The following is a 22,872-nucleotide window of genomic DNA, read 5'->3' on the forward strand; positions in this document are numbered from 1 at the left end:
TTTTCTATATGTATATATACACATATATATGATATATTTTACATATAGTTCATCGGAACATCATCAAAAATGCACATATAACTCAAGGAAACTTTCTGAGGGAGATTTGTGGAGCAACTATTTAGTACCTAAACAGTTTGGAACAAAAATAAAATTAACTCCAAATGCCCAAAATAAGTCAAAGCTAAGCTCTTACTTGGAATTGATTTATATATGCATGGTTTTTATGTGAACATATAAATTCCTTCCTTGGTAACAAAGAGAAGTACATTCTTGTACTGTAATAAATCACAACTTTTGACTTTATCTACATTGTCAAGTGTGTGGAATAGCTTTAATACAAAATGATGTTAAGGAAGGGGGCTTTATAAATCTTTCTGAAAAAGAAAGCTCAACGAAGTTAATGGGTATAAAATAAGTTTTATGAGAAGTTCAATACAAGAATTGACAATATTACATTCACTACATTTTAAAGACTATTATAAAGGAGCAAGTTAAGCAAAGCTAATTTTCATCAGCAATTGATATATTAATATTCATGTCTTCATAAAAATCATTTGAAAGCTCTTCTCTGATTGAATGGCATTATTCAAATGTCATATCTTTCTGTCTTTCATTTTCATTGATTTCTCTGATTTATAAAGACTATCACACTCTCACAGAATCAATGTTTCACTGTAGGCTTCAAGTCTTGTATTGACTGCCTTTCCACATTCCACCCCACCATAGTTCAAAATTGAATTAAAAATGTTCTGCATTGCAAAAATGATTTTTAACTCTTACCTGTGTTATTTTCTTTACCTTGTCCAAAAAAAAAATCACTTAAATTTATACCTATCCAGAGAACTAAAAATTAAGTTTGAATATTATTTACTTATAGCATAAAATTGAATGTTACATACATGTATTAGACTTAAAATTGTATTGACCATACAGTGTACCTCTTTGCCTTAGAAATCCTGACTATCCACCTCCATATATTATACAAATATCCCAAAGCAAAAGAAAAGGTTGAAGAGAATTTGGTCAGGTTAAATAACAAGTTACTTTAGCAAGTCCTCAAAGAAAAGTCTTTCAAAAAAAAGAAATTGGGAAAAGGATGGTTAAAAAAAAAAAAATGCTAATTACTGATGTACTATTCCTGTTGTACCTGATCTAAAAGTTTATCAAAAAATACAAACATGAGGGCCCTCCCTGGTGGCGCAGCGGGTTGAAGCACAGCACTGAGAAGCTTGAGCCACTTCTGCATGAGTTCGATTCCCGCCTGCCCTGGAGGAAATCCACATGGCGTGGCAGACCTCTCCTGACCCACCCGCTGCTTCCCTCAGCAGTGTACTTCGTTGATCTGCCTGTTCTGCTCCCTGCTCTGTCTCTAGTGAATCCTCTCACCCTCCACATCTCTGGCCTATATCCCAGTTCTATATGGATAAATAATAAACCTTTAAAAAAAACACAAACATGATAAATGCACTAATATAAATGACAGTTTTTGTTAGGGTTCCATAATAGAAAACAAAGAAGATCTGGAAAGCTTCAAGCTAGTGATTCAACCAAGTGTTATTTCAAACACATGCTTCACCTTCTGACTCTAATATAGAGGAAACAAAACCCTCTTAAATGAATACTGGCTTGTTTCTAGTGTTTCACATTTATCTTACATTGTAAAGCATTTAATCATGAAATAACTTACCATGAAACAACACTGAATAATGTCCCTAATCCTGGGAATTTTAGTTTGCAATACTTTCATCAAGAAAAAGGAGTGGAGGCCCTCCCTGCTGGCACAACAGGTTAAAGCAATCCTATGAAGCTAACTGCAGCTGCTTCAGCATAGGTTTGGTCCCTGGGAAGAGAGGTGACCCACATGGCACAGCAGACCCTCCTGCCTCACCCACTTCTCCCCTCAGCAATGTACTTTGTCAATCTGCCTGTTCTGGTCCCTACTCTGTTGCTAGTGAATCCTTTCACTGTCCCTTAACCTCTGGCCTGAACCCCAGTTTTCTGGCCTGAACACTGTGTGTTTCCAGTGGTAAATCTTCCTGTAGAAAGAACACATCCTTTTCCTACTTCTCAAGTCATGGGTTGTTTTCAACAGTTAGGACTGGAATATTAGTATTCAAGTCAGAGACCTAAAAAATTACATCATTAGAAATCTTCCCTTTTTTAATTTGTGTACATTCTTTATACTCCCACTCAAGGAAGAATTTAGCATAGGCTAATTACTAAAATGAAAGGACACACTAAATGAACAAGAAAAGATATTAAAACAGCTAAATAAAGAAAGTTAAAGAAATGCAATATTAACCTTTAAAAATTTTGATAATGTATGAATTTTTCATACCACTGCCTAGAAGTAATATCAATGTTTCTCTTGGTTTATTCATTAAGTGATTTTTTTAGCATGGTTTTAATTTATGTGCAGATAATATATTGTTTCCAAGATGTAAATTTTCAGCTATCATTTATTGCCAGAACTACAGAGAAACTAATTATGTTATGTCATGACTCTTTTTCTCCCTACTGTTAAATTTACTGAGAGGATCTTCTGGAAAACACTTATTTGCACCTAACTCTGGTTACCATAGCCCCTTAGCCTTTGGAATTATTTTAGACTGCAGGCCCCACTTTCCAGTCATAAACTCCTAGTGAAATGTTATTTTCAACACTAACAAGTCTGATGAATGAAAAGTGGCAGTTGCTGCCTTACATGTAAATTGCCTAACTACTACAGCTATGCCTACAGAAATCTACTCTCTGCTGTTACAGCAAAGCTATATGGAATAAAATAAGATCTTACTCGACTTATAATGTGTGGACTGAAGAAGCAGAAGTAAGACAAGTGGTTTAAAGTGATAGAGATCCAAATTTCAGCTCAACATAAGAAAAGAGTTTCTGACAGTTATGGATGTCCAAAAATGTCACTTGGAAAGTAGTGAACTGTCTGTGTTTGTTGGCTTTCAATTACAAACTAGGCAGTCCCCTTTAATGAGTATGGAACAATCAAGCATTGTATAGGTGACTCTACCCTTGAAATTTTGTGATCCTATTTTGTGTGTGTGCATTCACATGCAAATATATGCGTTTGTGCTTGTGTGCACTTAAAACCCTCAAAATAGATTCAAGGCCAATCTTATTTAAGGACCAGTCTTTATGACCAATGTTATAATAAGCACTCTGCGAAGTAGAGACTTGAAGCTATTCTTGAGTTAATAGTATATTAACTACAACCTTACTAAACCCTGTAGTGGTATTTTTTAATATTCAAAAAAGAAGAATCTAATGTGTAAAACCTCCAGAAATAAGTACACTGTATAAGTGTTTACTGACTAAAGTAATTTAGCAAATTCATAGGAAATATCCCTACCCTTAAGTAATAAGCTCAACAATTTCAAGAAAATCTTCCTACATTATTTATTCAGTTTAATGAAGCTAGGCTCCTTATAACTATAACTTTACTTTTTACATTAACTTACTTACTTAATGAAGCCTATTCATTTTCTTAAAATATGTTTTGTTGTGTTTGCATAGGCTATGCTTTTAAATTTTTATTTTTTTTTTAATTTATTTATTTATGCGTACAGAACTGGGGTACAGGCCAGCAGTGCAGGGGCAGTGAGACGATTCACCAGAGACAGAGTGGGGAGCACAACAGGCAGATCTATGAAGTACATTGCTGAGGGGAGCAGGGGGTGAGACAGGAAAGGTCTGCTGCACCAGGTGGATCACCTCTGCGACTAGGGATCAAAAGCACTGAAGTGACTGCAGCTAGCTTGCAGTGCAGTGCTAAAATTTAACCCGTTGCACCACCAGGGAGGGCTAAAATTTTTGTGTTTTTTAAAAGTCAAATTAGATCAAAAAGAAAACAGTGAAATGCAGGGCATGGGAGAGAACTGGGTATCAGAATCCACAGGGAAACTTAGAATTCTCAAAGAAATATATTACAAGAAGCCCAGACATCTGAACACTGAAGAAGAACAACTCCTGTACCTCAGGGTCTGTGTAGTACTAATCTTGAAGAGTTTGATCTTGGATTTAGAGTGTGCCTCCTGCCAGTAGAGACAGACATCCAAACTGTATGGTTTATCACATTTAGGTCATGCATATCATCTATATGCATATCTTCTATACATTATATGTAGCCATAGTATGTCATGTGGTATCATTATTATGATACTCTGGGGCACAGAGCAAAGGACAGTGTTTCTCTAAGGGGGAAATTGGTTGGCAAGAGGGTTATTGGGGGAAATTGGTTGGCAAGAGGGTTATTGAGAAAAGGACTGGTCTTAATGTTACAAACGCATTACGTGAGTTTTGTTTTTTTCACTTTGGTTTTTCAGGGAGGGAGAAAAGTGAGGGCATTGGTGTGGGTGAGTGGGTTGTAAGAGACATTGGAAGGGGATAAATATCCTCCACCCCAAGTCATTCCTTATAGTTTAATATGTTTTCAAACTCTAAAGTATTATAAGGATTCACTAATATAGTGGCTGCTCCAATGAAAATCTCATGTAATGTGGAGTTGCCTAGTCTGACAAAAGCAGTGCAGCCACAGACAAAACTCAGCACAACTCTCTTCTGCACTTCGTTGTGTTCTATTTTGAGAAACTATTGAGTGCAGTTACCCCAATAAAATGAGAATATGGTCAGTTAGTTTATGCATTCTGTTGGCATTGTAAAACAAATTACCCAAAACTTGAAAGGTAGATAAAAGCATTTAACTCATTCCCTAACACTAAGTCTGAAAAAAAAAAAAAAATCCCATTCACAATGTTACTGTTTTTAAAATGGTCATAATTATATACTACAATGTCGCAGATCTAGAAGGATCATCAAGGGATGCACTTACACTTCTATGTAATTGTAAAACTTCAGATTGAAGGAGGAATATGCTGGGTACCATGGCTGACAGGCAGTGAAGCCTTCAGAGAGTCTTTGTCCTCTTGGTAAGGAACAGAGAGCTCTTCGGTTCAGTTCCTCTACTTTGCTAACAATACAGTTCATAAGAATTTCTGGCTTCACCTTGAACTGTTAAGGGGAAGGATGTACTAAAGAAATTCTGCAGAGTTTTGGGGACTCCACCCTCTACTCCAGCTTTCTGGATTCCACCCTCTACTCCAGTGATTAGAAAACTACAAGTCCCAGCAGTACCAGGGAGAGAACTGTCAGGACCCAAGAGCCGAGCTAAGCAGGCATTCTGGATCTTTGGGGGATAAATAGGAGCCATTTGCTACAGTGCTCCCTCACTCCAGCAATGGCTCTCAAGACAGAGTGACTCAGGGCTTTCAGTTAGTTTGTTACCAGAGCTCCAAGTCAGCCAAGCCCGTAAGATATTCCAGTTACTTTGTATCCCTCTCTCTTACCTGGGTAGCTTCCTTTTCTTTTTCCCTTTTGTAAATAAACCCATTATTGACCCTTTTGTGTGTGCCTGCAGTACAAATTAATTTTAAGCACATGGGTGAGGCCCCACAGACAGGCGGCCCAGTTCACGCTGGGGTGCCCTGTAACAGAACAAGTTTCATTAGTATTTGGCACAAAAGAAATATTAGGACCCCAGGGGCAAACTTTTTCATTTTAATAGACTATATTGTAATTTGTGTTTATAAATCCACCAATACAAGAATAAAGTTTATTCACTTATACTAAAGTGAGTTCAAAATATAGATCTACTGTGCAATAAAGTGTAAATGAAATCTGAGATAACCTCTAAAGAAGCTCTAAGGTAGAAATAAAGACAAATTTTAGAAAGAAATAAAAAAGTATCCTGAAGCAAAATTATGGAGAGAATAAAAGAACATTTTTTATTCTTCCCTTCATTTCTGTTAAAGTTCAGTGCAGAGCTAGGCCAATAGATGCAAGGCAGTACACAGTGGTACCCTGGACTAAGCCAAGTAACAGCCATGTTGAGGGGCTTATGTAAATTGTGTTAGTGTCAGTTACCAGGGTAAAATGAACTGCTGTATTATTTCTCTGCATAAATCATCGCAATATGGTAAAGTTTCATTTGCTACTGACAGTAAAAATAAATCATTATTAGTGATACACCTTTGTTAAAAAGTTAGAAATTATTTTTTGCTGTGCATTAAGTACAGTATATAACTCAGACTAAAAATCAGAGTATCTAGTAAGTCTTTGGTAAGAAACATCAGTGATCAGATTAGTTGTTTAATTAGTAAGTAAATAGTGAAGTTTCAGAATTTTAAAATATAGATTATCTCCTCATGAAGATCAAATATTTCCCCAGTCTTGTTTGCACTATTTTTTTCCCCCTCCTGAAGAAAAGCTTTGCTCAGCAAAGATTACTTTTAATCTGGGTCTTCTCCAAAGGTTAACAAACCCTGAATTAATGAAAACAAAACAAATGTTGTTTACTGTACTGGATAAATAAAATGTTGAGTCAAGTTATTTTTCATTGACTCTTAGTGGGGAGGAAATAGATGTGCAGTTATTCATACTGGATACTGCATTGACTACATTAGGTTCATTGTTGTTTTATTGTTTTTGGTTTGGGGTGGAGTTTTTCCTTTTTTAATTTTTTTTTACTAAAATTGACCAATAAATCTCCATAATTGGCTATTTTGGGTCAGACTCAGGCAAAGAAGCTCTGATAATCAAATTGGTTGCTTCTGTCAGCATAGCCTTACTGTACAGTCACCTTTTGAAACACCTTAGGGGAATTTTACATGTAAAACAAAATTGAATTCACCCACACATTTTCATTAAGTGGCTCAAGCAGGAAATTATTATGAAGCTTGTTCATTCAGAGGGATGCTGTTATGTGATATAAATAGACAAAGGAGTACTAATCAGTCCTGCTGCATTATTGCTATGCAAAGCATCATGTATAAACCATCTACAGTTTAAAATAAGTAAGTCTGTCAGGTTGTCAAAGATTTGTTTTTTAAATAATAAAAGTTAATGCTGGTAAAGTGGTAGCTTCAATATGGTTATAAGAGATACAGGCTAACATATATTCTGAAGGGCAGACGAATAATATGCTGAAAAAAAAGATAAATTGACATGTACCTTTTTTTTTTAAGGTAGTCTTTTTAAATTTATCTTTACATCACTCTTCAAATTGTGCCCTTTTTTTCATCTCAGTTGTAATCCCCATGGATTTCTCACCACCAGTTTACCCATGTGTCCCATGCACCTTTCCTACCCTTTTTTTGTTGATCCCATTCCTCACTCCACCCCCATAAACTGTCTCTGGTATATAGTTGCTGATTGTTTTTGTTTTTTTCTTTATTACAAATGCTCCTCCCCCCCCCAACCCCCGCCCCGGTCCCTCATGTTCCTGCTATGAGTGAAACCATCTGGTATTTTTCTTTTTCTTTTTCTTCCTGGCTTATTTCACTAAGTATGATCCCGTCCATATCCATCCATGTTGTTACAAAAGTCATGAGTTTATCTTTTTGATTGCTGAGTAGTATTCCATCATGTATACGTACCACATCTTTTTAATCCAATCATCTATTTTTTGGGCATTTAGGTTGATTCCATGTCTTTCCTATTGTAATTAGAGCAGCAATAAACATGGGGGTGAGGTGCAGGTGTCCTCTCAATCAGTGTTTTTGTGTCTTTTGGGTAGATACCTAGGAGTGGGATTACTGAGTCATATGGACGCTCCATTTTTAGCAGTCTGAGAAACCTCCATACAGCTTTTGATAGTGGTTGTACTAGTTTGCATTTCCACCAGCAGTGTCAGAGAGTTCCTTTTTCTCCACATCTTCACCAAATTTGTTGTTGCTAGTTATTTTAAAATGTGCCATTCTCACTGGGGTGAGGTGGTATCTCATTGTGATTTTAATTTGCATCTCCCTTAATACAAGTAATTTTGAACATTTGTCCATATGCTTTTTGGCCATCTGCATTTCCTCTTTGGAGAAGTGTCTTTTTAGTTCTTGTGCCCATTTTTTTGATGGGGTTATTTATTTTTGTTGAGTTTCATCAGTTCTTTGTGTATCTTTGTGATCAATCCTTTATCATTAGTATTGTGTGAAAAAATTTACCCCCAATCAGTAGGATGTCTGTTTCTTTTGTGTAATGTCTCTTTTGCTGTACAGAAGCTCTTAAATTGATTATCCCAGCTACTTATCCTTTCCTTCACTATCCTTGCTTTGGGTGTTATATCTTTAAAGATGTTACTGAGGTATCTGTTGTATAGTGTTTCACCCACCTATGGCTTCGGGATATATGTCTAGCTGTTTAATCTACTTCAAGTTTTTTTTGGTTTTTTTTGTTGTTGTTTTTGTTTTTGTGCATGATGTGAGGTAGTAGAAGGAACATACCTCAACATGATAAAAGCCATATGTGACAAACTGCAGCCAATATTATCGTCAATGGAGAAAAGTTGAAAGCCTTTTCTTTAAAATCAGAAACAAGACAAGGATGTCCACTATCACCACTGCTCTTCACATAACATTGGAAGTTTTAGCCAGACCAATAAGACAGGAAAAAGACATACATGAAATCCAAATAGGGAAAGAAGAAGCAAAACTATCTTTTTTGCAGACAAATACCTTTTTTAAATTTTTATTTATCTATGCTCATCGAACTGGGGTACAGGCCAGAGGTGCAGGGGCAGTGAGAGGATTCACCAGAGACAGAGTGGGAGCAGAACAGGCAAATTGATGAAGTACATTTCTGAGAAAAGCAGCAGGCAGCTCAGAAGAGATCTTCCACACGATGTGTGTTGGCAGGCCAGGGATGGAACTTGTGCTGCAGTAGCTTTGGAGAGCTTCTTAATGTGGTGCTTTAACCCGTTGCCCCACCAGGGAGAGCTGACATATACATTTTAACGAAGTCTAGGATTTTACTTAAAGAGCAATCACTCTATTGGAGAGAGATTTGTGTAAAAAAAAAAAAAAAGTTACTCAAAACAGCATTGTTATTGGGGGAAAATCTGGAAACAACCAAACATCTAATAATTGGTACAATGAAATACAATTTGGTAGAAAAATAAGATGGGACACTGTATTCCCATTAAAAATTGTTATAGTAGAGGGCCCTCCCTGGTGGCGCAGCGGGTTAAAGCACAGCACTAAGAAGCTAAAGCCACTTCCGCATGATTTCGATTCCCGCCTGCACTGGAGGAGATCCACATGGCTGGCAGACCTCTCCTGACCCACCCACTGCTCCCCTCAGCAGTGTACTTCATGGGTCTGCCTGTTCTGCTCCCCACTCTGTCTCTGGTGAATACTCTCACCCTCTGCATCTCTGGCCTGTACCCCAGTTCTACATGAATAAATAAATAAATATTTTAAAAAATTGTTATAGTAGATTTGGATTTATTTTCACGGAAAGAGATGTATGAAAAATTATTGTTAGTTAAATAAGTTATATTAAAAATATGGTCAGATATTTGTAACATTAGAAATGTTTTCTCTGAATCTATAAATAAAGGCATCCTTGAGAAGATGTTCCACAAGAAAATAAGTGCATTTCCTATTATTGTTTATAGCTTTTGTACTCAAAAGTAATTTTCAAGATTTCTTTAAAAACATGAAATAGTTAACAATGCTTTATAACAACCTTAAAGAAAAAGAGGAAGAGTTGCCACTCCAGCTAGCCTAAAATAATATCTTGGAACATTTCTTAACCAATTTTAAATTTTTCTTATAATTTAATCTGGTGTTTATGAAACATGTGGTTAAAAAATGATACAAGTGTTTATAAAGTTAGGAGAAAACTATGTGTATGTGAATATGCTAAAACACTTAAATGTTTTCATACATATACATGTCCTTTATTCAACTTAGTTTTTAATATTTAAAAATAGACCTTGGATATCTGTCTATATGAAATGGTATAGAATTAATAGAATTACATAGAGTACATTCTACTATATGAGTGTACACAAAATATGTTTAACCATCTCTTATATTATGGATATTTATTTCCATGTTTTTACAAATAATATTACAAATAATTCTTATAAAATTTTTAATTGAAAATATTCAAAAGTGCTGGTGGTTTTTGCTTACATTCATAAGTGGGTTTTGCTGTTCCAATTAACTCATTGGTTCTGCTGCAATTTATTTGGATATAAAGAATGAGTCAGGAATCTCTCTTTAATTTTGATCCTCTTTTCTCAAATTAGCCAAAATCTTCTGCAACCTGTTTCTCCTTAATGATATTTGAAAATTGTCATTTCTTTCTAAAGTTGTATACATATTCTTGTAATACAAAATAAGTGTTAAAAATTTCTGGGTGGAAAATCGACCAAGATGATTATTTATCTGAAATAAGAAACACACAGGAATGCTAGTTATCAGTGAATGCTGATATCAGACTCGTTTTCCTCTAGAGAGAAACTAGGAAAATATATAAATACAGGAAAAACAGATGCCAAGGGATTAACAATCCACCACCTCATCCAGGCCTAGAAATGCTAACACTGAATAAAAACATGTTAAAACTAAAGTATATGAGTTACTTATAACACTGGAAGCATAAATAATGTGATAAACCAAAGTTACCATGAAAATATACTTAAAAAATATACCAAGTATCTAGAAGGGGTGAAATAATGAAAATAATATAGAAAGTGATAAAATGGGAAAGAAAGGTACAATCAACAAAGCCAAATTAGCTTCTTGGAAATACTCATAGAATTGATAATTTCTCAATAGGTTTTATTGGGGAAGAAAAACACAAATTATCAATATTTGGCAGAAAGATATGACTACAAAGCATAGGTTCCTAAAGATACCATAATACTGTATGCCAGTAAGTATCAACATGCAGATGTAGCAACAACTTACTAAGACTAATACTTAATTAAATAGAAAATCAGATTTATCCTCTTTCTATTAGGGTATGCTTCTGTATTCTTAAATCACCTCACAAAGAAAATGTCAGGCCAGGAATTCTAAGCAGTTAGAAAAGAGAACATGAACCACTTTTATAAAAGTCCTATAATTTTAACAATGCAAACTAGCAAAAACTGTACATACAGAAAGGGAGAATTAAATGCCAACCTCAAATTAAAAAGTGATCCTTTGGAAAATAAAGGAAAAGATAAACAGCTGAGACTACATCAAACTGAAAAGCTTCTGTACAAAAGAGACAATAAGAAAATGAAGAGACACACATTCCCTCTGGTTAGGAGAAAGTATTTGCACTCCACAAAAATTATAAGGGACTAGTATCAAAAATCTATGAAGAGTTTACACAACTCAACAGAAATAGAATAAAGAATCCAGTCAAAAAGCAGGCAGAAGTGCTAAAAGAAAATCCTCCAAAGAGGAAATTCAGATGACAAACAGGCACATGGAATGCTAAATAAACATCACTTATAATCAGGGAAATGAAAATCCAAACCACAATGAGATATCACGTCACTCTAGTAAGAACAAATACTAGTGAGGATATGGTTGGTGAGGAAATGCAAACTGGTCTAACCACTATGGAAATCCATGTGGCAGACCCTTAAGTTACTAAAAATGTATCTACCATATGGCCCAGCATTCCACTCCTATGCATCTACCCAAAGGACACAAAAACATTAATTCAAAAATATAGTTGCATGCCTATGTTTATTTACAGTACTATTTACAATAGCTAAAATATAGAAATTATGTAAATACCCCAAAGCAGAGACTAGAACAATAAAATCTATTCCCAATCCAGAAAGATAAAGTTATGCCATTTGCAAAAAATATGAATGGAGCTGGAAAGGATTATGCTCAATGAAATAAGTCAGAAGGAAAAAGAAAAATAGATGATGCTTTTACTTATAAGAAAAACATAGGGAAACTATACAAAGGATCAGATAAGAAGGTAAAACTAGCAGGTAAACGATAAATTGGAGACATTAATCAGGGGAGGTTGAGGGAGAGGGGTTGAATGGGGGAGAAGAGCGTAGAGTCTGTGGTGTTGTTTTATGGGTATCTTGTTGGTTGCTATTTTATGGGGACAACACCTGAAAGGAGAAATCAAACATTATACAAAAGTGAACAATGATGTAAAAATAAATGCAGAACAAAAAAAAAATGTGATTCTTTGGTGCTTTACCAAAGTCTAAGTTAATATATCTTGTCTAAGGATATATTTTGCTTCAAGAGGGTTTGACTACAGATGATTAAATACTACCATCAGTGTAAGGCTCCTCTCTCGGATGGCAGTTTCTTCTGATCACAAGATGGCTAGCAGCTTTCTGATTTCTTACCCAATGAAAAGGTAGAGGTCTTTTATCCTACCAATCCCTACAATAGCCTCATTGTATTTCTTTGGCTTAATCCAGACCCAGCATACCAGCTAAAGGAAAAAATTGATTTGAATGGTTTAGCTATAAGTCACACAGTCTGTATCTGAAAGTGTATGAGTCTGACACATATGGGACTTGTCAACCATGGGTGAGACTACGGGAAAGGGATGTCCCCCCCACCCCCCGCCAAAGGGAAATTGATGTTGGCAACTACGAAGAGTCTAAATGGATCTTCAATAGCAAAATGTCCCCCCGTAGGCTAAAATATATTTTGGATGGAGCCAGGAGATTGAATTTAGTTTTAAGTATTTATTAGTGTTAAAATGGGATAACTGCAATGAACTGAATATTTGTTCCCCCCCCCCGCCCCCCCAAATTTTATGTTGAAGTCCCAACTCCAATATGGTATTTGGAAATGGGGTCTTTGAGAGGTAAGGCACCCAGTGGGGTTAATGGAAGATGTGAGAAAGATAATCTCTCTCCACTATAGGAGGATACAGCAGTTAGACTGTTGACTGAAAACCTAAAAGGGTTTATCAGATCCAACCTGCAGCAATTTGACCTTGGACTACTCTAAGAGTGTGAGAAATAAATCTGTTGTTTAAACCACCCAGGCAATAGTATTTTGTTATGGCATCCTGATCAGGTAAAGACAGAAATCAGATCTCACTTTTGAAAAAAAAAAATATATCGAGGTAGGAAAATGATTCCTGTCCTCTATTTCCCCCATGTGTTCGTGTGATTATTGGTTCCCTGTGCTTAGTTAGGTGACGGTGTTTGTTTAGGGAGCTGTCCTAGAAGATAAAATGAGTGCTCAGGATAATTGATGGTGCCTGACACCGCAAAAAGGCCATCCTGTACCAAAGGGACTGTGTCCATTTTTTAAAATTTCTTTTTTTTCTATCACTGACTCTAAATAGAGTTTCTGACAAGATTCTGCTTTTCTTCTGTCAACTGTCAGCTTACAGGTATCGGACATTATTTGTAGGGCTGTAAATACATTACATGAAAAAATAATGAGTTGTTAAAAAGTCAGGAGAAATGCCTCCAGAATCTTTAACCTAACGTGATTTATGTCAGCCCGGGAATGAAGTTTCAGAAAGTTCTAAATGAAAAGCCTAAAATCTCTTCCCAGTCTGCCTTTGTTGTGGCCCCTGGGCACATTCCCCTTTTACCTCTAATCTGGAAGTTGGAGAACGTTTTTCATGTTCAACTTAAATTGTTTAGTTAATGGTCTAAGAATAACTCCTAGGAACATCCCTTAGCATAGCATGTTATTACTCCATTCCTCTGACTGAATTTGATGTATCTACTGTGTTCTTGCTGCATGAACTGTGATTCCTGGGATTAATAATTTTCTTTGTACCAGCTAGAAATTACAGACATATAGTAGATATACCTCCATCAGTCAATGTACTGAGTCTCGCTGTCTAGACATTGAAATATATGGATCATTCTAATGTTAAAGGATAATCTACATTCATCCTTATTCCAAGTTTTCCAAACTTGACCCTCCTACCTGTGGATGGAAATTTAGTAAAGCTTTATTTATTGATTTATTTAAAGATTTATTTATGCTTACAGAATTGGAGTACAGGCCAAAGGTGTGGTGGGTAAGAGGATTCACCATATCAGAGTGGGGAGCAGGACAAGCAGCTGTACTGAATACACTGCAGACAGGTCAGGAGAGGTTTGCCACCCCATGTGGGTCAGCTCCCTGGTAGGGGATCAGACTCATGCTGCAGTGGCTTTTGAGAGCTTCATAATGTGGTTGCACCACCAGGGAGAGACTAAGCTTTATTTTTTTAATTTAGTGCTTTGGGTACTAGGAACACAAGTGCACTGACTGAGTGAAGTACAGAAGGAGCTAACCAAACACAGCATCATGTACTACAGAACAGCAAAGCAAATCATGTGATTTCAGGTCCTGTAACAGGGACTGTTGTCATCTGGGTAAGAATATTCCATGGAGAACCATACAGCTTCATATTACCATGGGCCATGTCTGGGAGCCTTGCAGATGGAAAGGAGTGTGGGATGTCAACAAGACTGTAGTGTCTGCCTGGGTAGAGTCAGCCAACCTCCCTAGGCTGAGCACAAGACCAGAAGGATGGTCTTTCCAGATAAAGGGGGGAACTTAAGTCACCAAGTAGAGTTAAAAGACATTAAGTGGTTTCAGTGTTCACTAAGTGAACGTTAATGGTTTTTGTGTCTGTTCTGTTTTCAGTTGTTTGAATTTATGAACTTCTTGGCTGAGAACGTCATCTTCTGTTACATGGGCCTGGCACTGTTCACGTTCCAGAATCACATCTTTAATGCTCTCTTTATACTTGGAGCCATTGTATCCTTTATAATATAAACCATGGGTTTGAGGGGAGATAACATGTGATTTACCTCCACTGATTATTCTGTTAAATTGGCCAAGTGACTTCCTCATGTTTACTGTAAGACTCAAATTCAAGGCAGTTATGCAATTTCTAGTTAGAGGAAAAAACAAACCAAGAAATTGGAACCTTTGTTGAATACATATAGTCCAGGATAAGAATTGGGGAATGCTGAGAAAAAAAAAAAACAACAAAATATATATATGGGGAAATTAAAGGAAAATAACATTTTCAAATATTCAACTAAATATTCAAATATTTAAATATTCAAATATTTAACTAAAATTGGGAATCATTTATATAAAGGTTTTATCAACTCATTCTTTTAGACAAATATATTTAGTCTGCATTAGAGTGGATCAGAAGACAGCCACTAGGATTATTAAGCTTTAAAAACCTTTTCATTACAATATGATAAAAACCCTTTTCTTCTAGTGCGTACTTTGAAAATAGCATAAAGGGAGTAGAGATCAAAAGAAGTTAGCATGATGAATATGCTCTCAATATCTTAAGAATTGTGCACATTAAGCTTATTTTCATAATTCATTCCCTTTTCTACAAGGAAAACCTAGATGCATACAGATAAAAGTTAGAATTCACTTTCAATGCAGAGAGCTTTGCAGCTGTCAGCCAAGACAGAGACATTCCAAGGAATGGGTAACCTGACTGCTGGAAATAAACCTGAGGACGGTCAGTGGTTGTTCTCACCACTTGGAAAAAATGGGCAGAAGCCTCCTGTATCACTAGCAAATGCCCTTCCAGGTCAGGAGAGTGGACCAGCTCTGTAAAGCCCGGTTCAGGCCAAGCACCTGCGTTTACCTCTTCTCTTCACTGAGTACTAAGCTGAACTCTCATCTAAAGCCTGAATCTGAAGAGAAATTTCCCTCTTCCCAGATAACGCCATCCTATTTAAGGACAAACTAGAACAGACAGATTATCAGGAAAAAAGCCAAAGACAACCAAAAGGGAGAGATGATTACACCAACATCTTTATAGATGTTAACGTGTAAAGCTTGGATTTTAGAAAAATGCTTCTTAAAGTGGCAGTTGTATTATGCATTAAGACAGGCAATTCTTCTCAAAATTAAATCCCCTGAAAGAAAAAAAAATAAGTGAAACTTTCTAGCTACAGTGAGTATAAACTGATGGAAAGTAAAATGGTAATCATGAGCAAAAGTACATTTATCCTTTCTAAAGTGCTGCCAGAGAGGATAATGCCGCTGCCTCTGAATGGTCTTTGCCTCCCATTTTGCAGTAGAATTGAGCAGAGACTCAGTCATCAGCAGCATAAATGTGATGAGAAAATTTACAGTGACTGAAAAGTTATTGGGTTAACAATTTTAAAATAAGTATATGTGCAAAGAAAGCAGATTTCTCTATTATTTCTGGAAATGCATTGCCACTGAAAGATGAATTTTTGAAGCAAAGTGAACATTCATGTGTTGGCATGTTTGCCCCCAACCCCCTTTCTGAGTCAGAATGTGTAGAAGTTTCAGGACATCCTGTCTAAAGTTCAAGGGATCTCAACCTCATTGAAGTACCATTTTCCTCAATGTTTACCTGCACTTATCTACAGCTAGCCATTTTTGTTGCTAGAGCTTGCAACATCTATCCCCTCTCCTTTCTCCTGAATCTGGGTCGAAAGCAGAAGATCCCCTGGAACTTCCAGCACATGATGATGTTTGCAGGTATGTGAATTACATTCTATGATGCCTTCTCAATCTTTCATAGATACTGGGAAACCACCAGGAGACTCTGAAAGTTCCTGGAGAGGCATAATCCCACTTCACCCACTGTCCACAGCAGAACACCAATACTTCTTAAGTTCTGAACAACAGGGGGATTTCATTGGCCAGAAAGAAAAAAAAATGCAATTAAAGGGTATCTTGTTGGGGTGACTTAACGTATAGCGTCTGTTGGAAACTGGCCTAGAATAGCCATTGTGTTCTCCTCAATCTATTTCAGATCAATTTTCCTATCAGAGAATTTCAACAGTCGTGGCATAAATTGCATCCTAAAGTGATACAGTCATGCATCTCTTACTGTTTCTGTTCCCAATGGATGGCATAGAGGATGGTGGTCCAGACAGGCTGTATCTTACAGCCCTCTCCCTCATGTTTATTGTATCATTTTGGTGTGCATAATTGCACTCGGTGACTTTGTACAACAACAAAATCCCTAATATTGCGTTTCTGACAACATCCCCTTCAGTGACTTATGCATGACTATATACCAATGGTGCCACCTTGTTCAGTGTTACAGTGCTTTCTCCTTAGAATCCACATTCCTCCCCTATGCAAAGCCACAGGAAATTCTCATGGTTCAGAAAAAGGAGAATCTTATCTAGGTAGACCCAATTATTAGTTTGAGAAAACAAGTATTAATTGCACACTCATCTCATGTCAAGAGCAATTCTAGACACCAGTGGTCTAGAATTCTCCTGGAGTCTCCTTTTTCTAAAAGAAAATAAACCAAATGAATTGACTATCCTTGTACTACTCTAGAAACTATGGTTCCTTCTTTTCAGTTAATTGTTCCATCTTGAGTCTTTGATTGTTCAGAGGTCTCTTATCTGCCTTCTGTATGTGTGGGCATTTACATTACACCTAAAAACAGCTCATTGGGAGGTCCATGAACGTAAAACAAATAAACATATAAAAATTGCTCTCAGAATAGACTAACAAAATTTGGGGCTCAAACAGAGGTATGGAAACAGTGAGAAGATTATCAATTATTGAAAACCAGCTATTTACCTCTCACTATGCATCATTCCTGGGAAGCAGATAACCCACTTTGTGGATGTAGAAACTTAGTTGCAGGAGCTCTAAGAAAAGTATCCCTGAACCCAGCATTGTGAGACTCCATCTCAAATGGAAGCAAATGGAAATCCCAAGGTGGTGATTTTTTGGTGATATTCTAAAGCAAGCCATGATCTGTGAATCAGTACACTTTAAAGACCAAACACAGCCACCGGTTTGTTGACATATTGCCTGTGGTTACTTTTTGCTACAAGACCAAGCCTGGTGACCATTCTCAAAAAAAAAAACCTCCAGTATTTACTTCCTGGCCTTGTTCAAAAGTATCATAATCCCATTACAACAATGTTAACATTATTGGTGTAATTCAGAGAAATGATGATCAACTACTTCCTCTCATTAAAAAGGACCAAAAGATCTCTGCAAAGCTTTCAGGATTCCTACACACATAGGAGTCTGATGTTCAGGCAGTGACACCCGTTGTCTTCTTCATCAGTACCCATGTAACCTGCTAGGTGTGTAGTCACCAGGAGCAGCTGAGCTGCTAGATCCTGAGGGTTACAGTCATTTTGGGTCAAAGTGGCATCTTTTTATCAATTTGATTGGATGCTCATTTGTACACAGTTCACACTGAAATAAACATGAACAAAAAGATATTTTTTACATTTTTCTTTTAGTTAATAAGATAAATGGTACATTCTGGCATAGTGAAAAGAATATTGAATTATTTATTTATAAATTAAAGCTGTTCCTTTAGCTTTAAAATAGGAAGACTACAATGTTATATTTTTTGTTTGTTTTTAAAGATTTATTTATTTGTGCATACAGAACTGGGTACAGGCCAGAGGTGCAGGGGGGATGAGAAGATTCACCAGAGGCAGAGCGGGGAGCAGAACAGACAGATCAGCAAAGTACACTGCTGAGAGGAGCAGTGGGTGGCTCATGAGAGGTCTGCCACACATGTGGATCACCTCAGGGGCAGGGGTCCAACACACAGTGAAGCAGCTGTGCAGAACTTCAAGGTGCTGCACTTTAATCTGTTGTGCCACCAAAGAGAGGCAATAATGTTATATTGTTATGCAATAGAATCACATATGCTCAAATCAGAAGTTAACTTATATTTTCAAAAACCTTTTTTGAGTAATATTTTGAGATTGATCAAAACCCAGGTAAGAAGGGTATTCTTGGTCTCCCTTTGCAACTTAAAAAAGAGAGACAAAGAAATATGAAGAAGTTGGGTGTCTTACTCATAATCTCATAACCAATTAGAGTTGAAATGATTCCTGAACCCAACTCTCTTGACTTTGAATTTAGAGCCTTCTCTTTGACATGACACTGTATAGTTTAATCCTCACCATCATGAGAACAAAAGTTAAATGGAAAGTTTACCCTCCTAAGCCATCCAGCCCAGCATGTTTACCAAGTCTCTCAGGTGAAGCTGGGCCCCATCCAGTTCACAGCAAGCTGAACACAGGAGGACCGCCCTGCCAGCCACCTGCTCAGAGATACTGCACCCACTGACGCCCCTCACTGGATGTGGTTTCAGGTGACCTTCACCTAAATTCAGTTTAGTTCACATTGTCAAGGCAGTATTTGCCTATAAAGAGGAATGTTTTGGATTCAACTTTGGTTTTCTGCATAAATCTGGACATGCTGTGTTGCAAGCAGAACTAAAATTTTAAATTTATTTTCCAGGAAATAAGAAATTTAAATGTTCAACTTAAGGTAACATAAAGAACAAATCAAGTAACAACTTTCTAGCCTTTCCTAAGTGTGTGGAAACAATCCCTGCTGAAACCAGAAGGATAAGCTCTTCAAGATTATTTGCTTTATAATGCAATCAAATGTTCTTAATTATGACCAGTGTGGCTCTGATCACTCTTTAAGTGATGGCAGATTCTAGATATATGGATGATATATGGCAGACTCTAGCTGTTCTCTAATAAATTCAGATGATACCTCTCTTTAGATGGCTCAAAACATTTTTCAGAGTCCTTTGGAGAAGCTGAGTAACAATGGCCCTCTGGCTAAAATAGGGGTGTGAATTTATTTGCCCATTCTCTCATTCACAGACAGCAGCTAATTATTCACTCGCATGTCCTTTCTTAGGTACTTGGGGAAATGGTGATAGAGTGTGGACCCTGTGCTTAAGAAACTTGCAGCCTAAGGAAGAGAGCTTGGCTTCAGTCCAGCCTGGGCTCATCAAAAACATACCTTAGCTGGTTCAAAGACAAGTCAGATAAGAACCAGAACTTTGTCTTAGTCAATTACACCTTTACAAATCCTTTGCCATCACGCTTGCCCTCACTTCATGCATACCTGTTTGTGGGCAGGAGAATATTGCCAGAAAGATAAAGATGCTTCCAAAGAGAAGTTGACCCACTGCCGTCAATAACACCTTAGCTCAAGTGCTTTCATTTACAGAGCCACTTTCAAGGTCCACGGAGGACCCCAGTGGCATGCTCTAATGTTTCTTAGGTTATTTTTTTTTTAAGATGAACACCCAAAATATATAAATTTTGCAACCCTCACAAAACCAGAATCAAACTTTCTTCCAAATCTGGAACCAGGTGGAGGTGAAAGCTTATAAAAAGCTCCAGCTACGTAGGTAGCCTAGTAATGAGTGGCCCCTATACCAAGCATTGAAACAAGGGCTTGCAGCTATACAGATAATTCTGGCTCAGCAGTAGGCTCATTGTTAACAAATAACCCACTGTTACTGCATATCTCTCTCCTCCCTCCCCCACCTCTAGCCTCTGGACCCAGTTAACTGAGGGGCATGCTATCAGGTCCAGATTGAAGGTTTCAGCCAGCACAGACCCCACCCATTGCTTCTGTATAGACTAGTAATCTACACACGTGAAGGCTTTGGAACCTGGAAATGAGAAAAGGTCTCCAGGTCAGGAATAGTGTCTGCCTGCCTTCTGGGGCTTGACAAAAGCAAATTCTGCTTTTGGTCACAAGGTTGCCTCTGAGAGTCAATTGGGGGAGTTTACGTTGAGACATTTTTAAGACCTTCTTTAAATTCAAGGCCAGGAGTTTGTAACTACTCTAGTGTATCGCGTGACACCCAGCACAAAGGGCTTAAGAGGAATGCTAAGCTCCCCTGTAACTGTTCCTCTTGCTCCCAGGCATAGCCCTAGTTAATGCCCGGAGTGAGCTGCCCGCCCCAGTTCTCAGTTCCCTTGAAACCTAAGAGGCCAAGCTCTGTGGTTTAAATTAAAGGAGGAGCTGTGTTTCACACAAATTAGCTTTCCTATTGATGTGGTGCATATTACAAAGATCAGTCCTCTTGTTTTAATTCAAACCCACGTGCTGCAATTCTTATTTAATTTAAAACTAAATAAGAACCCTGAGTTGCTGGAAGGAGGGGAAATGCCAAGCCCAATTGAGTCCTGGCAGCCTTCCTGAAACCACTGTGACTTGGGGATTGTGGCTTCTGAGCCCCCCCTGCCCCCAGCCCTCTCCACCCCTGTGCAGAATTGCTGTGCTGAAATGGACAAGAGGGAAGAAGCCAGGGCCCAAGGAAGCACTGGGGCAGGTCGATGGACTCTGAAAATATGTCAGAGGATGTGTTCCTCCAATTTGCACTTTGAAGAGACACTGAAACTGTTGTGTTCTGTCACGTCAACTAGGAGGAATTTAAACCAGGAAAATGTCGCCACAATGAACAGATATAAAATGAGAGCTCATCCATGAGCTGATATAGTCAGAAGGCAGCAGCATCTAGTGTCACTGCGCTTTGCTGCTGATTTCATCTGTAGCTCCTCTGGCTGTCCACTAGCACTCATTAGCATGCAAATAACTGTCAGCTATTCATGCTCAAGAGAAAGTATGGAAGAAAAGCTTTAAAAAAAAATTCCCATTGGCTTTCAGTGGAAAAACAATGCTACTGCTATGCAAGTTTTAAGAGACACTTCCGTGGCCCATAGAATACCCGTGCTCTGTGGAAGGACAGCTCAAGAAGGTATGGAAGATCACCTTTCTAAGTGTCTTGTTGATGAGGCTCAGCTGAGCAGTGATCAAAGCCAGGGTGAGACCTTGCCACAATAGTAGCATTATTCAGCTAAATATCAGTTACTACCAGGAAGAAAACATAAGTGGAATCATGAAAGTGAAGAGCCAAGGTCTTTGTTTCGGCTATATCCAAGCTATTGAAACTCCATCAAGCCTTCAGGACTGTGCTAAACAGTTACCTGCCCCTTGTAAGCTAGATACTTGGCATATGTTCTTGGTCTTTGATGCCCAGAAGTGTGGCCTTCAGAACAACAGTTTGGGGATCACTTGAGCATTCCTTAAAAATAATGAATCCAAATCCATGTTCTAACAAAATGCCCAGGTATTGATAGTTTGTGTGTGCATCAGTGTTTAAGAAGCAAATCCCAAAACATACTCCTGAATCATGGAGTCTGTTCATAACCTTTTTCTTCAATTCATTCCTCCCACTTCATTTTGTTTTGTTTTAAATCCTCCTGGATGCTTCTCGTTCCTCCATTTGCCATCTGATCAGCACTGCAATGCTTATCCCATTATTGAATTTATTGAGCAGACTCTATTCACTCAAACTGTCTTTCTGCCCAGAATCCTTTCCACACCCACCCACCATCCTCTTTTACTCAGCTAATTTTTAGTTTTGTTTTTGTTTTAAATAATATAGTAGCTTATTTTTACATCATTTTGTGCCTTTTTCCATCTCAGTTGTAATCCCCGTGGGCTTCCCATCACCAAAACACCCATGTGCCATCACCATAGTCCAGTGCACTTCCTCTCCCCAACCCCCCACCACCAATTTTGATCCCATTCCCCACTCCAGCCCCATAAAGTGTCTCTGGTATATGCCAATATAACTGTTCATTATTATTATTTTCTCACCTGGTCCATTATACTCCTGCTATGAGTGAAACCATCTGGTATTTTTCTTTTTCTTTCTGGTTGCTGCATGTTGCTGCAAAAGTCATGTGTTTATTTATTTATTTATTTATTTGGTTGCTGTTACGCAGCTAATTTTTTGTATTCTTCAGACATCAGTTCAGCATCACTTCCCATAGGAAACCTAGGTAACTCCTCAAGCCGGTTTCATGTTCTTCTCCTCTCTTTGCATACCACCTACCATGTCTCCATTTCTAGTGCCCATCCCACTCTATCATGAGTCCCTGTTTGCCTACCTGTATGCCTCCCTAAACTGGGAGTTTGTGAAGGCAAGTATCTACCTATCTTGGCTTACTCTGTACCTCAGCACCTCACCCACTACTAGAAACTGAGGAAACTTTAACAAATAACTGGTGGATGAATAAATGAATGATATACACCATTGCACAATTTACTCATATTGCTACTTAAGAATGATCTATTCCTATTCAATCTGTTCACATTCCAGAAATGGCCCAATAGGTGGCTCTTATTAACCAGGCTTACTCCCATAAGTAGGAATAAAGCAATAAGATTTTTTTTAAAGATTTATTTATTGATTCATACAGAACTGGGGTACAGGCTAGAGATGTGGAGGGTGAGAGGATTCACCAGAGAC

At 37.6% G+C, this 22,872-nt stretch overlaps 1 protein-coding gene across 1 annotated transcript in view; it reads left to right on the plus strand.

Annotated features, from left to right (window-relative positions):
- The window catches only part of SLC9A9 (solute carrier family 9, subfamily A (NHE9, cation proton antiporter 9), member 9), a 525,806-nt gene that overhangs the window by 282,685 nt on the left and 220,249 nt on the right, over positions 1-22,872 (plus strand). The window contains exons 9-10 of the mRNA XM_012724853.1: positions 14,433-14,546; positions 16,166-16,277. Coding sequence (XP_012580307.1) covers positions 14,433-14,546; positions 16,166-16,277 — 226 coding nt within the window. The remainder of the gene's footprint in view (positions 1-14,432; positions 14,547-16,165; positions 16,278-22,872) is intronic.

Source organism: Condylura cristata, unplaced genomic scaffold (assembly GCF_000260355.1).
Source record: "Condylura cristata isolate star-nosed mole 26May11 unplaced genomic scaffold, ConCri1.0 scaffold00014, whole genome shotgun sequence".
Lineage (NCBI taxonomy): Eukaryota > Metazoa > Chordata > Mammalia > Eulipotyphla > Talpidae > Condylura > Condylura cristata.